We start from the raw sequence: 19,173 nt of genomic DNA on the forward strand, positions 1-19,173 counted from the left end.
GCATCACCAAGCTTTTCCCAGCCATCTGGTGATGTAGGGGAGGATTAGGATTAGGAGGCGGAGGGGAAACCTCACCTCCCTTTCCAGCAAGTCTCCTCCCTGCTGAGAGGTCAGTGCAAAGTGGATCTGTTGCCTCTGACCCCCAGGAGTTTTTTGCAACCACTGCACCCGCCATAGATCACCTTGTCGGTGCAGGCAGACCTTGGGGGCTGCAGTGTTTTCAGGAGGGTGGCTTTCATGAAACAAGCCTGCACCATGGTGCAGGGGTGATGGGTGACACCTCGCAGCAGGGGAGCCATTCCTGGTGGCACCCAGGCATGCGACTGACTGGTTTGCAAAGTCTGTCTTGTCCTCCTCTCTGTTTTCATTCTGTCTCTTTTCTCCTCCCTCATGTCTCTGTGTGTGGCTGTTGGGGTGAGATGGTGGGGAGGGTTGTGCTGTCAGGAGCCCTCTGCTAGCCACCACAGCCAGACCTTCGCAGCTATTCAATGATCCTGCAGATCACAGTGGGTATTGAGGGGTCTGGGGAAAGAGGGAAGTAGGGATGGGGGCCCCTCTAGCAGCGCTGCCCCAAGCTCTGAAGTGTAGAGGGATGGCAGCGTCCAGGCTGTTGTGTCACTCCTGCCACTGCCTGCCCTGGAAGCTCAGCCCCTTTCCAAGGTTGGACCCTCCCAGCCTACCCAAAGCCTCCTGCAGTCGCTGGCTGGGCCCCCAGGAACGAGCCTGCTCTGTGCAGAGGGTGCTGGGGCTGGGCCACCCCACCGAGGGTCAGGTGTTGGTGTCTGTGCTGGGAAGGCATCCCCCTGCCCCAGAGTATCCTAGGCTCTCTGCAGAGAGGAGTGCATCTCCAGCTAGCTTTGAGGAGCCTCGAGGGTTTGTGTGCGTGCGTGTGTGTGCGTGTGAATGAGCCCTCATCTGCGTGCAAGTGCGTGTGCCCTGCGCGTGCCAACGTGCATGGAGACCAGCAGTTCCCGCCTCCTGCTTAGTAGGTGAATGGTGCCGGGCGGTAGTTTGCCTCCTACCGACACAAGGGACTACCAGTCTCGGTGCTCGCTCCCAGCAAACCTGCACCAGTTCGGTTTTGGTGTCCAAGCAGCTGTGCTGAGAGCAGCCAGGCTTGTTGTGGAGGAGCCATGGGTTGGCTTGAGCTTGTCAGCTTGCCTCCAGATCCCACCAGCCACAGCCCTGGGCCTGTCCTGGGTCTGCCCATGGGAGGCAGCGAAATTACACAGTCCTGAGGTTTGGCCCAGATTTCCTGGCCCATACACCCCTGCCCCAGACGTATATGTCACAGCAGGTGAGATGGAGTGGGGCACAGAAGTGGGTAAGTGTGTTTCCTTGGCCATCCATCTGCTGCCTCTGCCCCTTAAAAGTCGCATTGCCTTGTCTGTGAGTCTGAGCGACAGTGGGTTTCTCCCTGTCCTTCTCCTGTGCTCCTCCTCTTGTCCCCAGTTTTCATCTTAATCTTTCTTCTGTGTCTGTGTCTATGTCCTCTTCTTCTGCAAACACCCATCACTCCCTCGCTCTCATTCCTGCCTCACTTCTGCTGACTCTCTTGTTCTCTTGACAGACTGTTCTTGCATCCAGTGGTGGATTGTACTGCCTCGGCGGAGGCTGTGATGGCATTGTAAATATCAGCTGCATGTGCTTGCGGTGCGCCCCTCTCCCCTTCGCTGCCATGGCCATGCCAGCGTGCCTGTGGCCGGTGTTTGCATGTGTCCTGCATGTCACGAAGACACACCAGACCCAGCTGCTCTCTCCGGGGTCTAGCTCTCCCCTTGCTGAGAGGGGCTTGGGGCGAGACACACCACACGCAGACACCCCTTCCCACCCTGAGATGTGCTGGCTGTTCCCCAGCCCTCCTGGGGCAATCTGCTGGCCCAGCCCTGCCCTCCACCATCTCACCCCCCAGCACTGTGATATCTGACCTGAATGGAGCATCTAACAAAGGTGTCCCTGGATGTTGAGGGCAGGACAGTTGGCCTTGGTTCCTCTGACCATCACCCTGTCTGTGTAAGGCCTGAAGTGATTTGCCTGCACAGCTGCAGCCTCTGAGACTGTTAGTCAGAGAAATGGTGAGAGGGGCAACTCTTGCCTTACCCCGAGGAGGTAAGCCCTGCTGGGACACTCTCAAACCAGCCTTTCTGTGCTTAAACAGCCATCATTAACCCTTCCTGTGCCTGGTGCCTGCCCTACAGCTCACCTTACAAATGGGCCCTGAAGTGGGAGCATCCCATATGGTACGTGCTGGGTGAGAGCCTGGAGGAGCCTATCTTTGGGTGGCCCTGCCTGGCGTGCACAGTGCTCCCAGCCTGCGTTACAGCATGCCATTCTCCCTGCAGTATCCCAACCCCCTAGCTAATGGGATTGCTCTCGTACCCATACCCAGGCGTCCCAAGCAGCCTGGGGCACAGAGATATGACACAATGGCGCTGGGGAGATTAACTTATTGGGAAGGCTGGAGGGAAAGTGCCAGCACATCCCCTTTGCAGTCTGGTTCTCCATGCAGGCAACGGCTGTGGGGACCATGACCAGTGTCTGGAAAGGGAAATCTCGTTACCCTTCCACCCCTAGGACCTGGATACCCCCTTGTCTGCCTGGAGGCATCAGTACCCACTGCCCTTCAAGTGTTGTGCTCTGCCTGCAGGACTCCGATGACAACTCCCGTGTCTCCATCACTTTCTTCCGTCTGTTCCGGGTGATGCGGCTGGTGAAGCTGCTGAGCCGGGGGGAAGGTGTCAGGACACTCCTGTGGACCTTCATCAAGTCCTTCCAGGTACATGAGGAACAGTGCTCCCCTCACAGACAAGCACATGCCCTGGGCTGGCAGCAAGTTCTGATCCTCAGGCTGGCCGGGCGAGCAGTCTGTGCTCACCAGGCGGAGGAGGCAGTGCTGGCAGGCTGCTGACCTCAGACTGGACCAGGGGCTTATGCTGTGTAGGAGAACATTGTCCGTACGGGTGGGAAGATGGCGGGGGTCTACCTGGCTCACACCACCACGTGTCAGAGCTGGGCTGAGCAAGCAGCCAGGGTCCGCCTGGGCCTATCAGCCCTGGTCCCATCAGCCCTGGTCCCAGCAAGGCTTGCACCAAGTGGGTAGCTCAAGGGTGCTCTGCAGCATCTCAGCACACAGTCCCTGAGCCTGGGCAGCTCCCTCAGCCCTGGGCATCCCTGGGTTGCACTCAGCCTTCGTCCCAGCTGCAGAGACCCAGTGCTGCCTTGGGGGTTGGCATAAGCCTCCCATGCACGAGAACTGGAGAGTGGGAATAGTGGGAGGGTGGTTAGAGGGACAGGCAGAAAATAAGCTGTCCCCTCCCCACATGGAGGCCTGGATGCTGGCCTCACGCAGTAGCTCCAGACCCAACCTCCTGTCCCTGTGTTGCATTGATGCTGGGCTGGTGTCTCACATGAGCCATGGTCCTTTTGTCACAGGCTCTGCCCTACGTAGCCTTGCTGATTGTGATGCTTTTTTTCATCTATGCTGTGATCGGGATGCAGGTGAGAGACACAGGGGTGGGATTTGGTCTTGAATAGGTGCCTTGAGCCTGATAGCATCTGGGGTGATGGGATGGAGAGGGACTAGGTCCCCTCCCAGGCATTCCCTGGGACTTTGCACGTGATGGCACCATTTTACCCTGGTCTCCAAGGATCCTTACTGCCCTAGCAGCCTCCCCCTAACCCTAACCCTAACTGAATCCCCAGGCTGCAGCTGGGGCAACTGAAGCATGCAGCAAATAGCACTTTTGGAGTCAAAGGCACAACCTAGACACACAGTCACCAGTGCTTGTGCCTGGTTCATAAGACCTTGTTTCCTTGGCCCAGATGAAGTGCAGTGTAGAGGGGGGCATTTTCAGCATAAGCAGGAATGTCCAATTTGCTCATGAGCCCCAGAGCGCCCACACCCCAGTCTCAGTCTCTTTTGGGGACACCCAAAGCCAAGTAAGCAAGAGGAAGAGGAACTCGGGGACAGGGGTGCTCTGGAGGGTGGTCGGTACCTGAGAAAGCATGCTGGGGACCTGACAGTGTGATTTACAGATGTTTGGGAAGATCGCCATGGTGGACGGGACCCAGATCAACCGAAACAACAACTTCCAAACCTTTCCACAAGCTGTGCTGCTGCTTTTCAGGTCAGTCTTGTCTTGGCAAGCAAGCAGCTCGAGGAGGGAGCTGGGCTCAGAGTAGGCAGGGGAGCCCACCAGCTTGAAGTGAGGGAGGCCAGCATTCTGTAGTTGGTCCCCAATACAGGAGGGACACGGACCTGTTGGAGCGGGTCCAGAGGAGGGCCACAAAAATGATCAGAGGGCTGGAGCACCTCTCCTATGAAGACAGGCTGAGAGAGTTGGGGGTGTTTTGCGTTGAGAAGAGAAGGCTGCGGGGAGACCTTACAGCGGCCTTCCAGTACCTGAAGGGGACCTACAAGAAAGCTGAAAAGGGACTTTTTGCAGGGGTGTGTAACAATAGGACAAGGGGGAATGGTTTTAAGCTGAAAGAGGGGAAACCTAGATTAGATATTAGAAAGAAATTCTTTGCTGTGAGGGCGGTGAGCCCCTGGCCCAGGTTGCCCAGAGAAGCTGTGGCTGCCCCATCCCTGGAGGGGTTCAAGGCCAGGTTGGACGGGGCTTGGAGCAGCCTGGGCTGGTGGAAGGTGTCCCTGCCCGGGGCAGGGGGCTTGGAACCAAATGGTCTTTGACGTCCCTTCCAACCCAAACCATTCTATGATTCTATGATTTCTTTTTTGCCCTACAGAAAAATCTCTTGCAGCAGTGGAAGCTTCAAGAGTGGCTGTCAGTTTGCATGGTGTGGCTGAGCTGCAGGAGAGAGGGGCACTTTGGGGTTTCTATTCTGAATGCTTCCTTCCCAGACTGGATTTTAATTTGTGAATTGTGAGGAAGCTCAAGGGGAAGCAAGAGCTCAGCCCAAGGCTTTCCTTGATGCCAAATACTTCACTTTGGAGCTTTCAATAGCAGACTCCCCAGAGCAGCGCAGCAATCCCAGGATCCTGACTGCTCCTTTCTTAGTGGCTCCCCATTTCCCTGCGCACTGGGCTAGCCACAACCCTCCCTGCGTGCCCAGCTCATGTCCAGGACAGGCAGGGACCAGCAGGCATCCCCTCTCCCCAGGTGTGCGACCGGCGAGGCCTGGCAGGAGATCCTGCTGGACTGCAGCTACGGAAAGCTGTGCGACCCTGAGTCAGACTTTGCTGAGGGCGAGGAGTACACCTGTGGCACGGGCTTCGCCTACTTCTATTTCATCAGCTTCTACATGCTCTGTGCCTTCCTGGTATGCCGGCTCCCACCAGGCTCCCTTTGCCACCTCTGTCCTGGCCCTAGGCAGCCCCTGGTGTTGAGTTAGCCTTGCATCTCGTGGGTCTGACCCCACAGCACCCTCTTCCTAGGGGCATCATCCCCCAGCCTGTCTACCCAGCCATGCTATAAACCTGGCACCACGCTCCTGTGGGGCCCAGGGTCCACCATTAGTTCCTTCCCACAGCCCCCACGTGCAGAAGTGTCTGTATTGGCTCTTGCAAGGGTGAAGAGGGAAGAGATGCCCTGTGCCTGCTGCAGCCTTTCACATGATCTCCTTGGGTGGGAGGCCCATCCCTGCATGGGGTGACACACAGCATCCCCTGGCTCCAGGGGAACCCAAGCCCCTTCTCCTCTCAAACACATCTGCCCGTGTTTCCCTGGGGCCCGTGGGCAGCACTGCTCTGCTCCGTGCTTCGCTGTCCCTCTGCCTGGGGACCTGCTGAATGCTTGGCCCTGCCCTAACTTGTGTCCTTCACACATGCTGCTCTGCTCTCAGATCATTAACCTCTTTGTGGCCGTCATCATGGACAACTTTGACTACCTCACACGTGACTGGTCCATCCTTGGGCCCCATCACCTGGATGAGTTCAAACGGATCTGGGCTGAGTACGACCCTGAGGCCAAGTGAGTGACAGGGGGTGAGTGGCACAGAGGGGATGGCTCGTGGGGAGGACTTCCCTGAGACACGCATGGCAGCATGAGCTGTGGCACTGTCAAAGAGTTAGATCCCAGCATCTCAGAGGTGGATGTGGACTTGCCAGCATATTCCAGGACTGATACAAGCCATCAGGATGTTTGGGGACACAAGACTTCCAGTCCTCTCTTCATCCAACCCTGGTTATGCTGCCAACTCTTCCCATGCCACTGCACACCTTTGTCTGCTGTCTACTGCCATGGGGAACAGCTGCTTTCCCCAAGAGGAGCATAGGGAAGTGTAGGGACTTGCCCACCACGGGAGCACAGGGCAGGCCACAAGGATGAACCCACCCAGCCCCTGCCTGAACCACTGTCCCCCATGTCTGCCACCACACTGCTGATGCAGTTTGTTGCCTCCACAGGGGCAGAATCAAACACTTGGATGTAGTGACTCTGCTGAGACGTATCCAGCCTCCCCTGGGCTTCGGGAAGTTCTGCCCGCACCGTGTAGCTTGTAAGGTAAGAGCCAACGGGATGGCAGGGCGTGTGGGCACAGGGCACATTCCCCAAGCTGTCTCTGCATCCTCCCCAGGGAGGCTGAGGGTGACAATCCGGACAGCTTCACAGTGTTGTGGTTTATACACATGACCTCTCTTGTTTAATGGAGGGGAGTATTCTGGGAGCAAGGAGAGATGCTGTTAACCTGCATGGAGCTGATGTGCTTTAGGCTCCTGAAGATAAGGACTTGTCTGTGCTTACCCCCATACCAAGGGGGGTGGCACTGGTGGGCTGCTCTCTGCCCAACCTGGAGCCCTCAGTGCAGAGGGACTCACAAACCACACTGGGGTGCCCCACATCTGCATCTGGCGCAGGAGGGCAATGCTGGGCCTGAGTACCTGGCCACGTCAACTGGGCTGCAGAAGTTTGTTTCCAAGGGCTGATAGCACTGAGGGAGCTGGAAACACGAGCTCTGTAGGCATAAGTACACTTTTCCTGGCTTAGGTCATTCTGACGGTGTGAGGTGAATGTGTAAACCACAGCGGCAGGGGCTCAGGCACTGGTGTAAACCCTCATGGGTCTTGGGAAAACTCATTAGGAGGTTTGATCCCGAGATCCCTCAGAGCAGCTTGGGGCACTTTTTGCGGGGTGGAGTGCAAGACAGAATGATTCCCATCTCCTCGAGAGCAATGGTGTGTCTCCTGCTGCCTGGTTGTTCAGCCTGGAGAAGAGGAGGCTGAGGGGAGACCTTATCGCTCTCTATAACTACCTGAAAGGAGGGTGTAGCGAGGCAAGGTTGGGCACTTTTCCTGAGTAGCAAGTGGATATTAGGAAAAATTTCCTCACTGAAACAGTTTGTCCAGCATTAGAACAGGCTGCCCAGGGAAGTGGTTGAGTCACCATCCCTGGAGAGTTTTAAAAGACGCGTAGATGTGGCACTTAGGGACACGGTTTAATGGTGACTTGGCAGTGTTAGGTTTACGGTTGGACTTGATGATCTTAAAGGCCTTCTCCAACCTAAATGATTCTGTGACTCTATGATTTTCTCCCATGGCACCGCTGCCCCATAGGTTGGGTTATTTCCACAGATCTGACCTGGCTCTCCCCGCAGCTTGGTCTGGTTTAGCTGGATGGTTAGGACGAGTGATGTTGCTGACCCTGGCCCATGTGTTGCCAAGCAGCGGTGCAGAGCCCCGTGGGCCTGGGCAGAGCGAGTAGAACTGGGAAGACTCCTTGGCCAGCAGCTCAGTGCCCCGAGCAGAGCTTCTCCCCGGCCAGTGTGGCAACTCTGCAGCCAGGACGGGCTGTGTGTTTGTGGGGAGCTGCCACCCTGCTCTGCCACCTGGGGTCACAGTTGTTGGTTTGCTGTGCAGCGTCTAGTGTGCATGAACATGCCACTGAACAGCGATGGCACTGTCACCTTCAATGCAACCCTCTTTGCACTGGTGAGGACAGCCCTCAAGATCAAGACAGAAGGTAAGTGATGCTCCTGTCTGCCTCTACAGCCCGGCGGTGGGACTGTCTCCTTGTGCTGCAGGGTGCTGGTTACACAGCGTTCTCCCACTCTGTCTGGGTACCTCAGGGCACTTGCCTATGGGGCTACACCCTCTGGTGCAATCCTTGGCTTCCTGCTATTAATCATCTCATTGGACCAGAGACCATGGGCTCATGCATGGGGCTGCTCAGGCCAAGTCTGGAGGACATGATTGATTGCAGGCACAGGAGTCGCAGCCCTGAAGAGTGAACCAATTGCCCCAGCTGCATAACTTCACCCTGAACAGCTCAGGAGTGATTCTGACCCAGTTCCCATCCCAGCCACAATGCACAGCCTCCAGCCTCCCTTCCTGCGCTGTTGAGTGTAGTCTCATCTCTCCCTGCCTCAGCATAGCACCACCTGCTCCAGTTTTGCATTTCCCCGTGTATTTATAATCTCAGATGGCATTGGAAGGGGATGGATCCTCTGAATTTAGCTGTGCTGGGGAGGAGTTGCGTTCACCCCCTTCCTTGCCAGCAGCATGGTTTGCAAAGCCCTGCTTTGGGAAGATGCCACACTAACTTGTTTCCATGCTTGTGGGTTAGGCAGTATCACACAAGCAGCAGTGTGGCTGGGCTAGGGCAGACAGCTCTGGCAGGAGGTGAGGCTGGGCAGTGGTGGGCCACTGGGGCTGGTGTCTTCCAGCAGCATGGCACGGGTGCCTTCCCTCCAGCTGGGCTGGCGAACGTGGCCTTGAGCACAGCACAGGTAGCCCTGGGAGGAGCACAGGAGATCTTGGAGCACGCATGGGGACAGACTGGGATTGCAGGCGAGCAGGAATGGTAAAGCCTGTGAGAGCACCAAAGGGGAGGTTAAAATCTGTTGTTGATCACCAGAACAGAGATGGTGGCACTAATGCTCCACCTGTTTGCTAGATGTGACTCACTCTATAGTTAAAGTCTTTTTGCTAAAATCAAAGCCTCATTCTTACAAAGCTCATTTTTGTTGGGTGGGGAGGCTGGAGAGGAGATGTCACACCCTGGATGAGTCTGGCCAGGTTTTCACATGCTTTGTCTTAACTCATGTTCGTGTTCCCCTGGGAATGAACCGCTCTGTCTCGCTTTCTTTTCTCGCAGGTAACTTCGAGCAGGCCAACGAGGAGCTCAGAGCCATTATCAAAAAAATCTGGAAGCGAACGAGTATGAAGCTTTTGGACCAGGTCATCCCACCTATTGGAGGTATGTCACCAGGTGGTGCTTCCAAGAGGGGCAGAGCGACACCTGGACTGACAACTTGGGGTCTTGTGATAGACAGTATTGTCAGCTTGGTATCCTCTCCTGCAGATGACGAGGTAACGGTGGGCAAATTCTATGCTACTTTCCTCATACAAGAGCATTTCAGGAAGTTCATGAAGCGCCAGGAGGAGTATTATGGGTACCGGCCCAAAAAGAACCCTGTGGAGATCCAGGTTGGTGGCGTGTGGGTCGTGTTAGAGGGGTGGCCCTTCCTTGAGGGTGGGCAGGTTGTGGTGGGGGGCTCTGCAGATCAAGGAAGAGGCTTCCCCCAGCTCAGGCAAGTCCAAGGTGACTTAGAGACAGAGCTGCAATGACACATAGGGACCTCTGTGCCTCAGGCTCTGGAAATGAAGTGTCCCCAAGTGAACCAGCACTGAACTGTCCATGAGCACTCCACCGCTGAGGGTGACCTTAGTCTCCAGAGTGCAGGTGACTCTGGAAACAAAGCAAATTCTCGGCTCTCTGACCCACTGATTTCAGCTGCAGAGAGGACTCAGCAGGGTCTGATGCCTTACCAAGTAGTTTTAAGACCTGGAAACACCCACCACAGACCAATATCTGGACCACATGCTGCTCATTCAGGCCCTTATTGACCTACTCTTCTCCATTCCCAGAGCCTTCATCCTTTCTTCACCGTGGTGTTGTGGATAGTTCTGTGTGCTAGCGCTCTCTGTCTCATCTCTCGTTGCCTCAGTGCAACATTCGGTGGAGAGGAACTAATGTGCTTGATCTTGAGCAGGACCACTGCAGTCAGAGAAGCCTGCACAGCAGCACTGAAGGATGCTGTCAGGGTGGGATGGGAGAGGATTTATGTGCCTGTCCAGAGCAGCTGGGATGTCCCCAGCCTCTCTTCACCTTGCAGGGAGGAAGTCACTGGTAGAGATGAAAGACCAGGCCCCAAAGGTGCAAGGCAAAGAAAAGATCCAGGCCCCAGCTCAGATAGCTCCAGATCAGGACAAAGGCACAGCTACCCCTTGGGCATCGCCCTTCATCACGCTGCCCTTTGTGGGATAGCATTGGCCCAGAAGCTGTTTCACCAAGCACAGAGACAGCGAGTTGCAGGGCGACCCATGGCCTGTCCCTGGTAGGAGACCTGGCAGGGCAGCATGGCTTACCAGGCAAGCGTGCTTCATCATGTTTCCATCTCCAAAGCCCAAAGTGAGATGGGTGGTGGGGCCAGGCCACGTCCAGCCATGCCATCTTGTTCCCACCAGGCTGGGCTGAGGAGCATTGAAGAAGAAGCTGGTCCTGAAATCCATCGGGCCATTTCTGGGGACCTGACTGCTGAGGAGGAGCTAGAAAGAGCAATGGTGGAGGCTGCCATGGAGGAAGGGATATACAGGGTGAGTGCAGCCCTCAGGGCACCCCAGGTGGTGGTGGTCCCACCCAGCCCCCATTTCGATGTATTGGTGCTGGGTCAGCATGGCTACCAGCAGCTGGAGGACAGTCCACAGAGGTGAGCCTCACCATGAATGACAATGTGGACCACAAGCACTTCTTTCCTCTTCCTGAGCATCAGGACATCCTGGTTGAGTCATCCTGGGCAACCTTTCTCTGCCTCAGTTTCCCCTCTGTAAAAGGACCCACAGGTTTGGAGGGCCCCATTCACACCTTCTGCCAGGCTAAGGCAGGACAGCTCAGGTGTCGTCATCACCAGAGCAGGAACAAATTCATTTCCCATTCCCTGGGAGTCTTTGAGGCAGCCTGGGCAGCCAGGATTTTGTCATGCACAGGGCTGGCTCTCATCCCAGTGCTGCTGTCTGACCATCACCCCTCAATGCCTCAGTTTCCCCACCTGGACAGTGATGCTTTTGAAACCATGTGATCTGCGAGGCCTGAGCAGAGAGAGGAGAAGACAGATTGCTGTTCTCACGCTCACCCCCATATGTCTCCTCCCATGGGAATGGCCCCAGAGCAGCCCAGAGCTCCAGGCCTCCCCTGACGCCCTTCCTGTTGGTTGCAGAGGACAGGTGGCTTGTTTGGCCAGGTCGACAGTTTCCTGGAGCCCAGCAGCCCCCTGCAGCCCCAGGTGGCCAGCCAGAGGCCCCTGCAGTTCACGGAGGTGGGCAGCGAGGACCTCGATTCCCCTGTCTTCCTTGATGACTTCCCCCAGGAAGGCAACACCAACGTCAACAATGCCAACAGCAATGACTGGCTGGAAGGGTAAGGGCTGGTGAGCCTCACGTGGGCAGGCGAGGAAGGGCAGAGCTGGGCCGTGCCCAGCGGCTCCTAGTGGGGCTGTGCTGGCAGCTGGCTGTACGTTGGTCTTGCCCAGCAGCTCTTCATGGATGGGTAATGTCTGGAGAAGCCCGGGGTCTCTTCATCGATGGGTAAGGTCTGGAGAAGTGGCTGAGCTGCAGCAGCAAAGTCCCTGCAAACTGGGGTAGGAATCAAGCCCTGGCCGTGGAAGTGTCTCCATGGACCCAGGAGCTTTGTGCAGAAATTCCACCCTTGAGGTGCGAGCCAGGGCCGAGGCAAGGGGACAGGGAGGGCAGATACCCCAGACTGGCACTATCAAACATGTCCCCAGAACATGCAGTGTTGTGTTGTGGCTCCAGGGCTTGCGTGTGGCTCCACACGTCAGAGTGTGTGACTTCCTACATGCCCTTCTTGTTCTTCCCATCACTCCTTCATCTCAGTGCCATGAGGATTGAGGAGGACAGCAGGGCTCAAGGGATCTCAGGAATGACCCTTCCCCCTTCCCCACCAATCTCTGAGTGCCAAGGCCCAGGTAGGGGCCACCAGCACCTGCCTGGGCACAGGTATAAGGGACAAGGGTTACCAATGTAAGAGGATGTTCTTAATCCTACTTCCTGGGGTCTCCACCCTGTTCATCTGTCCCAGGTGCCCCTCCTGGTCTGCCCCCTCAGTTCCATTCCCCAGGGTGGAGAAGGTGGGGAGGGCTGCACCCCTGGGTGGAGCTGGTCTTGGCACGTGATCCATACTCAGGCTGACGCATGTGTCTGTCCTTGCCAGGATGGAGTATGAGGACGAGATGCTGAGAAAGACAGTGCCAGCAACACCCGGGCGACCAGTGCGGGGTGAGTCTCAGCATCGTTCTTCATCTGGGCAATCAGGGCCAGCCTAAGGACCAGGGTAGTCCTACTACCACAGGGGCTGATATTGGCAGGCAGGAGGAAGAGACGCAGACCCCAAAAACTTGGAGCTTAGCTGAGATCTCTGAGCACATCAGAACCTGTCTGGGGAGCTCCAGGAGTCCCTCCTCCCGCCTTCCCACCCTCAGGGTGATGGAGGATGAGGGCAGTGCCTCTGGCTGGGGGAGAACCGGCCACCCCCGGGCAGCAGGGCCACAAGACCGTGTTTGTTTCCATGAACAGGGACTTCTCCTTCCCAACTGGGAGTGAGGAGACAGTATGGGGCAGTGGGCCGGGGCTAGGACTTGGGTTGGTCCTGAACCCCTTAACCCTTTGGTTCTCCCAAGTCTAGTTAACCTGTTCCCTGCTCTGGGTGTCAGTGGTGTCTTTGCTCTTGTGCCTGTCTGATGTCCCCCCACCTTTCCCTTTCCCAGAGCACAACCACCCCTTACCCATGGAGAGGCTGCAACGGAGGCCGAACAGAAGGCGAGGGGTCACCTCTGGGGGTCACCCATCATCAGGGCTGCACCTCCTCCCCCAGGAGGTAAAGGGGGCAATGTATGTCCGGAGGCAGCAATGCAGGGGACAGGGTGAACCTCCTTCCCCTCCTGGGAAAGGCTATCACAGCCATGCTGCGGAGGAGCTGGTCTCTAGAGCTCCCTGCCGTGAAGCCCAGCTTTGCTGGAGCTTTCCTTTCTGAGCAGCCTGGGGAAGGAGCCAAGCCCCCACCCTGCTACTGCACCGGGCACAGGGTGCTCATCCAAGCTGGGACAGCTCGAAACAGCATCTCTGTGGCTCCCCGTCTGCCTCCAGAGCCAGGGCAGATAAAAGGGGTGCGTCACGTTTTCTCCCACACTCCCCTTGCTGCCCTTGTCTGGCCACAGTGCCTCATCGCCTGGCAGATGCCAGGGCAGGAGGTAAGGGCTCCCATCTCTCTCCGCCCACATGGCGCTGCTGGTCCCATTGCGGGTGGTGCCCTGGAACCAGGAGCTGTAGCAGATGGGAGTTCATGTCCAGGCTGGGGACAGTACCTGCATCCTCCACATTCACACGGGAGAGATCTTCCATGGGCATTGCCCAAGCCCAGGCTGCAGCTCTTTGCTCCTCTCTCCCAGCTGCCTGGAGAGGATGGCACTGTGATGGGAACAGCGGCCGGCTCAGGCTACCTGCAAGGTGAAGGTGGTGACACAAGCACATCCTCCACCCCAGCCATCACCTTCCTCATTCAGGAGGTAAGGCAGGGGCATGGCTTGGCAGAGGGAAAGGCAGGGCTGCCAGCTGGAGAAAGGGGCCGGCAGGGGTGCTATGCTCATGCCAGGTTGGGAGGTCAGAGGGCAAAGCTTAGCTACAAGGATGAGGAGCAGGTATGTGTCAGTGTAGAGGGCAGCAGGGAGGAGGAGGCGAGGGTAAGCTACCTGCAGCCAGGGACACTTCTACCGAGTGAGCACACATGGGGCTGTGACGCCATCCTCTGCTGCAGGCTCTGATCTCCGGGGGCCTCGTGGCTCTGGCTCGTGACCCATCCTTCGTAGCAGTGACCAGGGACGAGATGGTGGCCAGCAGCCAGATGGAGATGGATGAAGTGGAGAAAGCAGCTGTGGAGCTGCTAAAGGGAAGAGAAACACTGCAGGCCACAAAAACCAGCTCTGTCCCCCAGGACACCTTGGCTGCATCACCAGTCAGCTCCCCAGGTCTCAGCGCAGCCCTCTCTGCAAAGACCATGGCCACCACTCGCCTGTGAGCCGCCTGCCAATGCAGCCCTGTGGGCTCAGTCCCTTCGGGAGCTTGTAGGGGGGTTACTGGAGCAATGTCGAACTGCTCCCCTTCTCTGCCTGGGGTCCTGGTGGGCTCTGACCAGCTGCAGGAGGATGTTTGGGCTGGGTCTCCAGGATGCTGGTGCAGGACAGGACAATGCTGTGCCAGCAGGGTCTTGCAAGAGCTGGGCAGGTCATTAAAGTGTTCCTGCAGTGTGACTCTGTGGGTCCCTCTGTCTCCTCCTTCCTCTGCCACCCTGCCTGCACAGCCCGTGCCCATGGCTGCTCACTGTCTAGCCCAGCCTGGGGAGACCGCGTGCAAGACCACATTTAACCAGAGCTAAGCAGAGACTGATGTGGCAGCCTACGGCCCCCGTGCTGAGGGAGGTCTGTCCTTGAGGCTCATGCCTCAATCAGCCATTCTGAGGGTGCCAAGCTCTGGTCGTCTCCGGGTATCCCAGCAGCTGGACCCAGTGTCCTTATGTCTCCGCTGGAGCCTGTCTCATGCTTGCAGCCAAGCCTGTCCTGTGAAGAGGAGCACAAGTGGCTTGAACAGATCTGCCTTGGGCTGGGGCAGCAGACAGGGACAGGCTTTGCACCAGGGTGGGGCCTGGGAGCTTCTTGGCTCACTCTGCCAGCTGGGTAAGAAACTGGGGATGGAGCAGAGGCATGAGAGCACATCCACGTCAGTGCAGAAGCCCTGGGACTAACCAAGGGGAGAGATGGCCACCGTGGTGTGATTTCTGTCACTTCAGGTATCTCCAAACACCACTCTCAGGCTTGGGCACCCACCACCCGGCCTGGCCCACAGGAGGGTCTCATCCAGCCCACAGACATCCCCGTTGCTCTGCCGGGGACAGGCCAGAGATGCCACAGCCAGGAGAGTATGGGGAGCACAGCGCTTGCTTCATGCTGGTGCCAGCGCTGCCAGGTGCTGCCTGCACACGGTCCACTGCTGCTGGTGTCACGTAGCAGCTGAGGTTATTCCTCTCCGGGAACTGGTCTGCCCAGGGGTTTTGCTTTACAGACTTCAGTGCCCCTGGTGGGGTCTGGGTGCCGAGCGGGTGCTGGGGCAGCCCCGACTCCCCAGGCCATCTCTCTGCTGGGGTCTTGCTCCAGAGGGCCCACAGCCCAGCCCAACCGGGCAACGCAGGGCTCTTCCTTGCCTAATATATATTAAAATGCAGCAAACTGATGGGTCCCAGGGGAGGTGCTGAATCAATAGAGCTTGCTTGCTCTCCAGCAGGGCATTTATTTGTTAACTTAATAAAAGAGAAATGGCTGTTGCTAAGCTCCAGCTGCAGCCTGAGTGCTGGAGAGCCCAGCTCCTACCGGGGACATGGCAGTGCAGACAGCTTTCCCCGGGGGGGAATGCAGGCAATCAGCAGGGGTGGCGCAGGGGCAGCTGCTGCATCCCTTGCTCTTGCTTCACTGACCTGGGGCATGATGTGCACCCCGTTAAGTCCTCGCACACACTCAAAAACGCGTCCACCCGCTCCTGCAGAAGGGGCACGGGGCGGCTGCCGATGAGGCTCTGGCGCCTGCGCTGCCAGCAGGGTGTCGAGGACATGCTTCGTTAGTTCCAAGGTGAATGGAGATAGTTTCCTGGTCCCTTCAGTGAGGTGCGGGACTGCATGTGCCACTTCCCACAGCAGGTGAGTGCTCACAGGGGACTCCAAACACAAAGAGTGACACTATGGTGGGGACATAGTGTGTGATGGAGCAGTGCCTCTGCACCCTCTCCTGGGGTCTGGGGCTGCACAGGGGCTGATTTGCCCCAAATTAGCATCTGGAGGGTCTTTATTGAGTTGCTTTCTAGCTGAATTGGGGAATAGATCTGGCTTGTGATGTGGCTGGCACAAGGGTAGGAGTAGGAAGATGGGGTCAGCAACACCACAGCATGGGCACTGCCCCTCTCTGCCTGGAGCTTTGCTGGGGAAGGGTCCAGCCTCAGAAAAAACATCTCAGGGTGGGAAGTCTGGCCCGGCCCCCGTGTCCTTGCAAACATAGCCCCCAGGGACAAAGGAAGAGAAATGCCAGCTCCTCACATCCTTGCAGGACGACGGACAGGCCGTATCCTGCTCATCCCCATGATGTTGTAACCAGCCCTGGAACTTGCCCATCCCAGCAGATGCCAAGCCAGCTCCCCCAGGGTGCAGAGCCCTGCGTGCACATGGCATGTGGGCCTGGTTCCTTGGGAGCCTCAGGTGGAGCACGAGCAGACGGGTTGAAGGGACTGCTCCTGAGGTGAAGACAACCAGAGCCCAGAGCAGAGGGCAGGCAATGAGCACAGCTCTGACTCATTAGCTGGCGGCCACCGCTGCTGGCATGTCTTGGCTGTCCCAGAGGAGATGGGCAACCTCTCCCAGGACACAGCCTGGGCTCCTCAAAGTAAACCTCAGCATGCCTCAGTTCCCCTTCACAGTCCATCGCTGTTCACCCTGACATCAACACCGACCTGCAGAGCTGGGGTTCCCCTGCAGATGTCACACCTGCATCAGGCTGGGAGGTGCTTTTTCCTGACAAGTCAGAGCCTCCCTGTGTCCCTGGGCACCACAGGCTCTGCCTGCGCTGCCAGCACAGCGCAGCACACCCATCTGGCATCAGCTCCAGCAACGTGAAGACAACGGACAGGGAAGCCAGGACAGGGCTTCTTCAGCTCCTTGGCACCTGCCTGTCCCCAGTCTTGCTCCCTAATGGGCCCTGGACATGTCCCCCTAACCAGCCTCCCGAGGGCAGCTCATAGGATGGAGTCAGTCACACTGTGGGCACCATCCTCTGCTGCATGGGTGCCCAGCTTCGTGCTTGGCCCCCACAGCCATGCTGGAAGGCCATGTCGGCACCTGGGCACTATCCTCTCATAGTCATGCCGCCAGCCTTAACCCCTGTCCTCTTGGGACAAACGCTCACCACGGCCTTGGGCAATCCACAGAGTCACCAGCGCCTCCCCACCCCCCCCCCCCCAAGTCCCAGTGGCTCTGGCAGGAGCACCGAGGTCACCACTGCCCTGCGCTGGCTTCTGCTGCTCAATGGTGCCATCCCCCCACACCGCAGAGCTCTGGGATGGAACCAGGCGAAGTCATGGAAGTGTTTGAGTGATGCCAACTATGTGGAAAGAAAAGCCCTGGAAGTTGTTGTTCACCTCTGTCCTCCTCCAGGCACTGCTGCTTGCAGGGGCGGGGACCTGCAGGGTCTTGGTCTCTTCCCTCTGCCCCAAACCACGTTACCGCACCCCAAAGCAGGCTGGAAACGTCCTTTATCGGCACCAGGAGGCTGGAGCGTTTGGTCTGGGAACCATGTGGCGCTGGCATTTAATGCCTTTGCAGGGAGCTCTTTCCCTCCTCAGTGCCAAACGTAATGTGGCCCCACCAGCGGTGGGTGGCTGGGGACAGCGTGTGGGGTGACGGCTGTGCTCAGCACCCCTGCCTCCTGCTGTGTGCACACCCAGCAGCACCTGCACCGTCAGCTACACGCAGGCTGCCTCACTGCTGATGAGCCACCTCTGCCAGCCCCTCGCCGCCATGCCCCTGTGTTTGCCCACTAGCGGGGGCCGCCCGGGGGCTGCATGCCAGCAATGGCAGGGGTGGGTCATAGGCAGGAATGGGGAGAGCTCCACTGTCCCCTCGCAGCAGCACCCGAGCCCGTGGGGCTGGCTGCAAGCTTCTCCCATTTGGACCTGGGTGACAGGCAGAGGCTCAGGGACAGGAGAGGGCAGGAGGGCTGGGGGAACAAGACCCTCTGTGGGGCCGGGGTGCTCCCGAGGCTGGTAACCGAGTCAGGTCTAGACCAGAGCAGCTTCACTGGGCAGCACCAGACTGCACTGGGATGCTCTGGGCTGAACGGGGCTACACTGTGCTGATCCAGGCTGCGCTGGGCTGCACTGGGCTGGCAGGCAGCTGACCGGCTCCCCGGGCTCCCCCAGCCCCCGCCCCGCGGGACCCCGAGCTGCTCTCCTGCTGTCCCCAGGGGGGGACGCCTGGTACAGCCCGGTGCAGCCCGGAAAAGCCCCGGTACAGCCCCGGTACAGCCCCGGTACAGCCCGGTACAGCCGTGCGCAGGCCGGAGCGGGGCGGCTGGCCCGGCAGGGGGCAGCAGGGACCACGGGTGAGAGTGTGAGAGTGTGCGTGAGTGTGAGTGTGCGCACGCGAGTGTGCGCGTGCGAGTGGGAATGCGCGTGTATAAGCGAGTGTGTGTGAGTGCGAGTGTGAGTGTGGATGTCAGTGCGCGGGTGTGTGTCAGTGCGCCGGTGTGTGTGAGCGGGGGCCGGATGCGGTTGTGTGCGGCGTGACTGCGGGGGGGGCGCACGCGACAGCTCCGTGTCTGTCTGTCCGCCACGCGCCCTTTCCCCCGCCTGTCGCCTGTCGCCTGTCGGCAGCGCGGCGAGGGGCGTGTTCCCCCGCCCCGCCCCGCCCCGCCCGGCACCTGGGCCCGCCCCCAGCCCGCCCCGCCCCTCCCCCGCCTGTGGGTGCTCTCGGGCAGCGGCGGTGCCCGGGCGGCGGGGGCATGGCGGCCCCGGACAGCTGCGTGAAGGTGGCCGTGAGGTGAGTGCCGGAGGGTCGCGGGGAGCTCGGGGCAGCCCCCCCCGGGGCACTCTCCCCGGGACACGGGGAGCTCGGCGCGCCCGCGGGCCCTGTGCCCACCGGCGGGGTGGGGGCTGCAGCTGCCTGTGCGCGGGGAGCGGAGGGGGTCTCGGCGCAGTGGGTGCCCCCCCGCCCCCCCCCCCCCAGCCGTGTTTTGCCACCCGTCGCAGCTCCACCGCCGCCGCTATTCTCCCCACACCCCTCCCCCCTCCGCATCGTTTCGGTGCTGCCTCCCCCCTCACCTCACCGTCCCCCCCTCCCCCCCCGCTGCGGAGCCCTGCGATGCCCCCACCTCCCCTCCGGCCGGGGAAGGGGGGCCGAGGCATGGGACTCCCCGGCCCCCTCACCTGGAGAGCCCAGCTTTTGCAGATCGGCAGCTCCTGGCTGCGTCGCGGGTGGTTCGGTCCCCGCGGTGGTGTCAGGCAAGATGCCGGGGGAGTGGGGGGGGGGGTCCCTGCCTGCTCTCCCCCCCCTCCCCCCCCGCGTGGTAGGGAACGATGCGGCATCTCGGTGTCCTTTGTGCTGACTCGGGGCT

The 19,173-nt window shown here is 58.9% G+C and overlaps 2 protein-coding genes across 9 annotated transcripts in view; both read left to right on the forward strand.

Moving 5' to 3' along the window:
* The window catches only part of CACNA1S (calcium voltage-gated channel subunit alpha1 S), a 52,513-nt gene extending 38,238 nt beyond the window's left edge, over nt 1–14,275 (forward strand). For 2 of the 4 annotated variants that reach the window (XM_063356352.1, XM_063356353.1), the window contains 16 exons: nt 1,571–1,627; nt 2,648–2,776; nt 3,433–3,498; nt 4,036–4,127; nt 5,121–5,280; nt 5,803–5,930; nt 6,365–6,461; nt 7,814–7,916; nt 9,051–9,152; nt 9,258–9,382; nt 10,424–10,552; nt 11,173–11,372; nt 12,186–12,250; nt 12,739–12,848; nt 13,420–13,536; nt 13,785–14,275. In XM_063356352.1, coding sequence (XP_063212422.1) covers nt 1,571–1,627; nt 2,648–2,776; nt 3,433–3,498; nt 4,036–4,127; nt 5,121–5,280; nt 5,803–5,930; nt 6,365–6,461; nt 7,814–7,916; nt 9,051–9,152; nt 9,258–9,382; nt 10,424–10,552; nt 11,173–11,372; nt 12,186–12,250; nt 12,739–12,848; nt 13,420–13,536; nt 13,785–14,045 — 1,941 coding nt within the window. In that variant the 3' untranslated portion in view covers nt 14,046–14,275. The remainder of the gene's footprint in view (nt 1–1,570; nt 1,628–2,647; nt 2,777–3,432; nt 3,499–4,035; nt 4,128–5,120; nt 5,281–5,802; nt 5,931–6,364; nt 6,462–7,813; nt 7,917–9,050; nt 9,153–9,257; nt 9,383–10,423; nt 10,553–11,172; nt 11,373–12,185; nt 12,251–12,738; nt 12,849–13,419; nt 13,537–13,784) is intronic. The other 2 variants (XM_063356354.1, XM_063356356.1) reach the window with 1 other exon arrangement.
* A 4,217-nt stretch (nt 14,276–18,492) lies between these two features.
* The window catches only part of KIF21B (kinesin family member 21B), a 44,095-nt gene continuing 43,414 nt past the window's right edge, over nt 18,493–19,173 (forward strand). For all 5 annotated transcript variants that reach the window (XR_010073796.1, XR_010073797.1, XM_063356404.1 and 2 more), the window contains exon 1: nt 18,493–18,599. Coding sequence is in view for 3 of the 5 variants with exons in the window: in XM_063356404.1 (XP_063212474.1) it covers nt 18,562–18,599 (38 nt within the window). In the remaining 2 variants the exon portion in view is untranslated. The remainder of the gene's footprint in view (nt 18,600–19,173) is intronic.

This window comes from Chroicocephalus ridibundus, chromosome 20 (genome assembly GCF_963924245.1).
Source record: "Chroicocephalus ridibundus chromosome 20, bChrRid1.1, whole genome shotgun sequence".
NCBI classification, from domain to species: domain Eukaryota; kingdom Metazoa; phylum Chordata; class Aves; order Charadriiformes; family Laridae; genus Chroicocephalus; species Chroicocephalus ridibundus.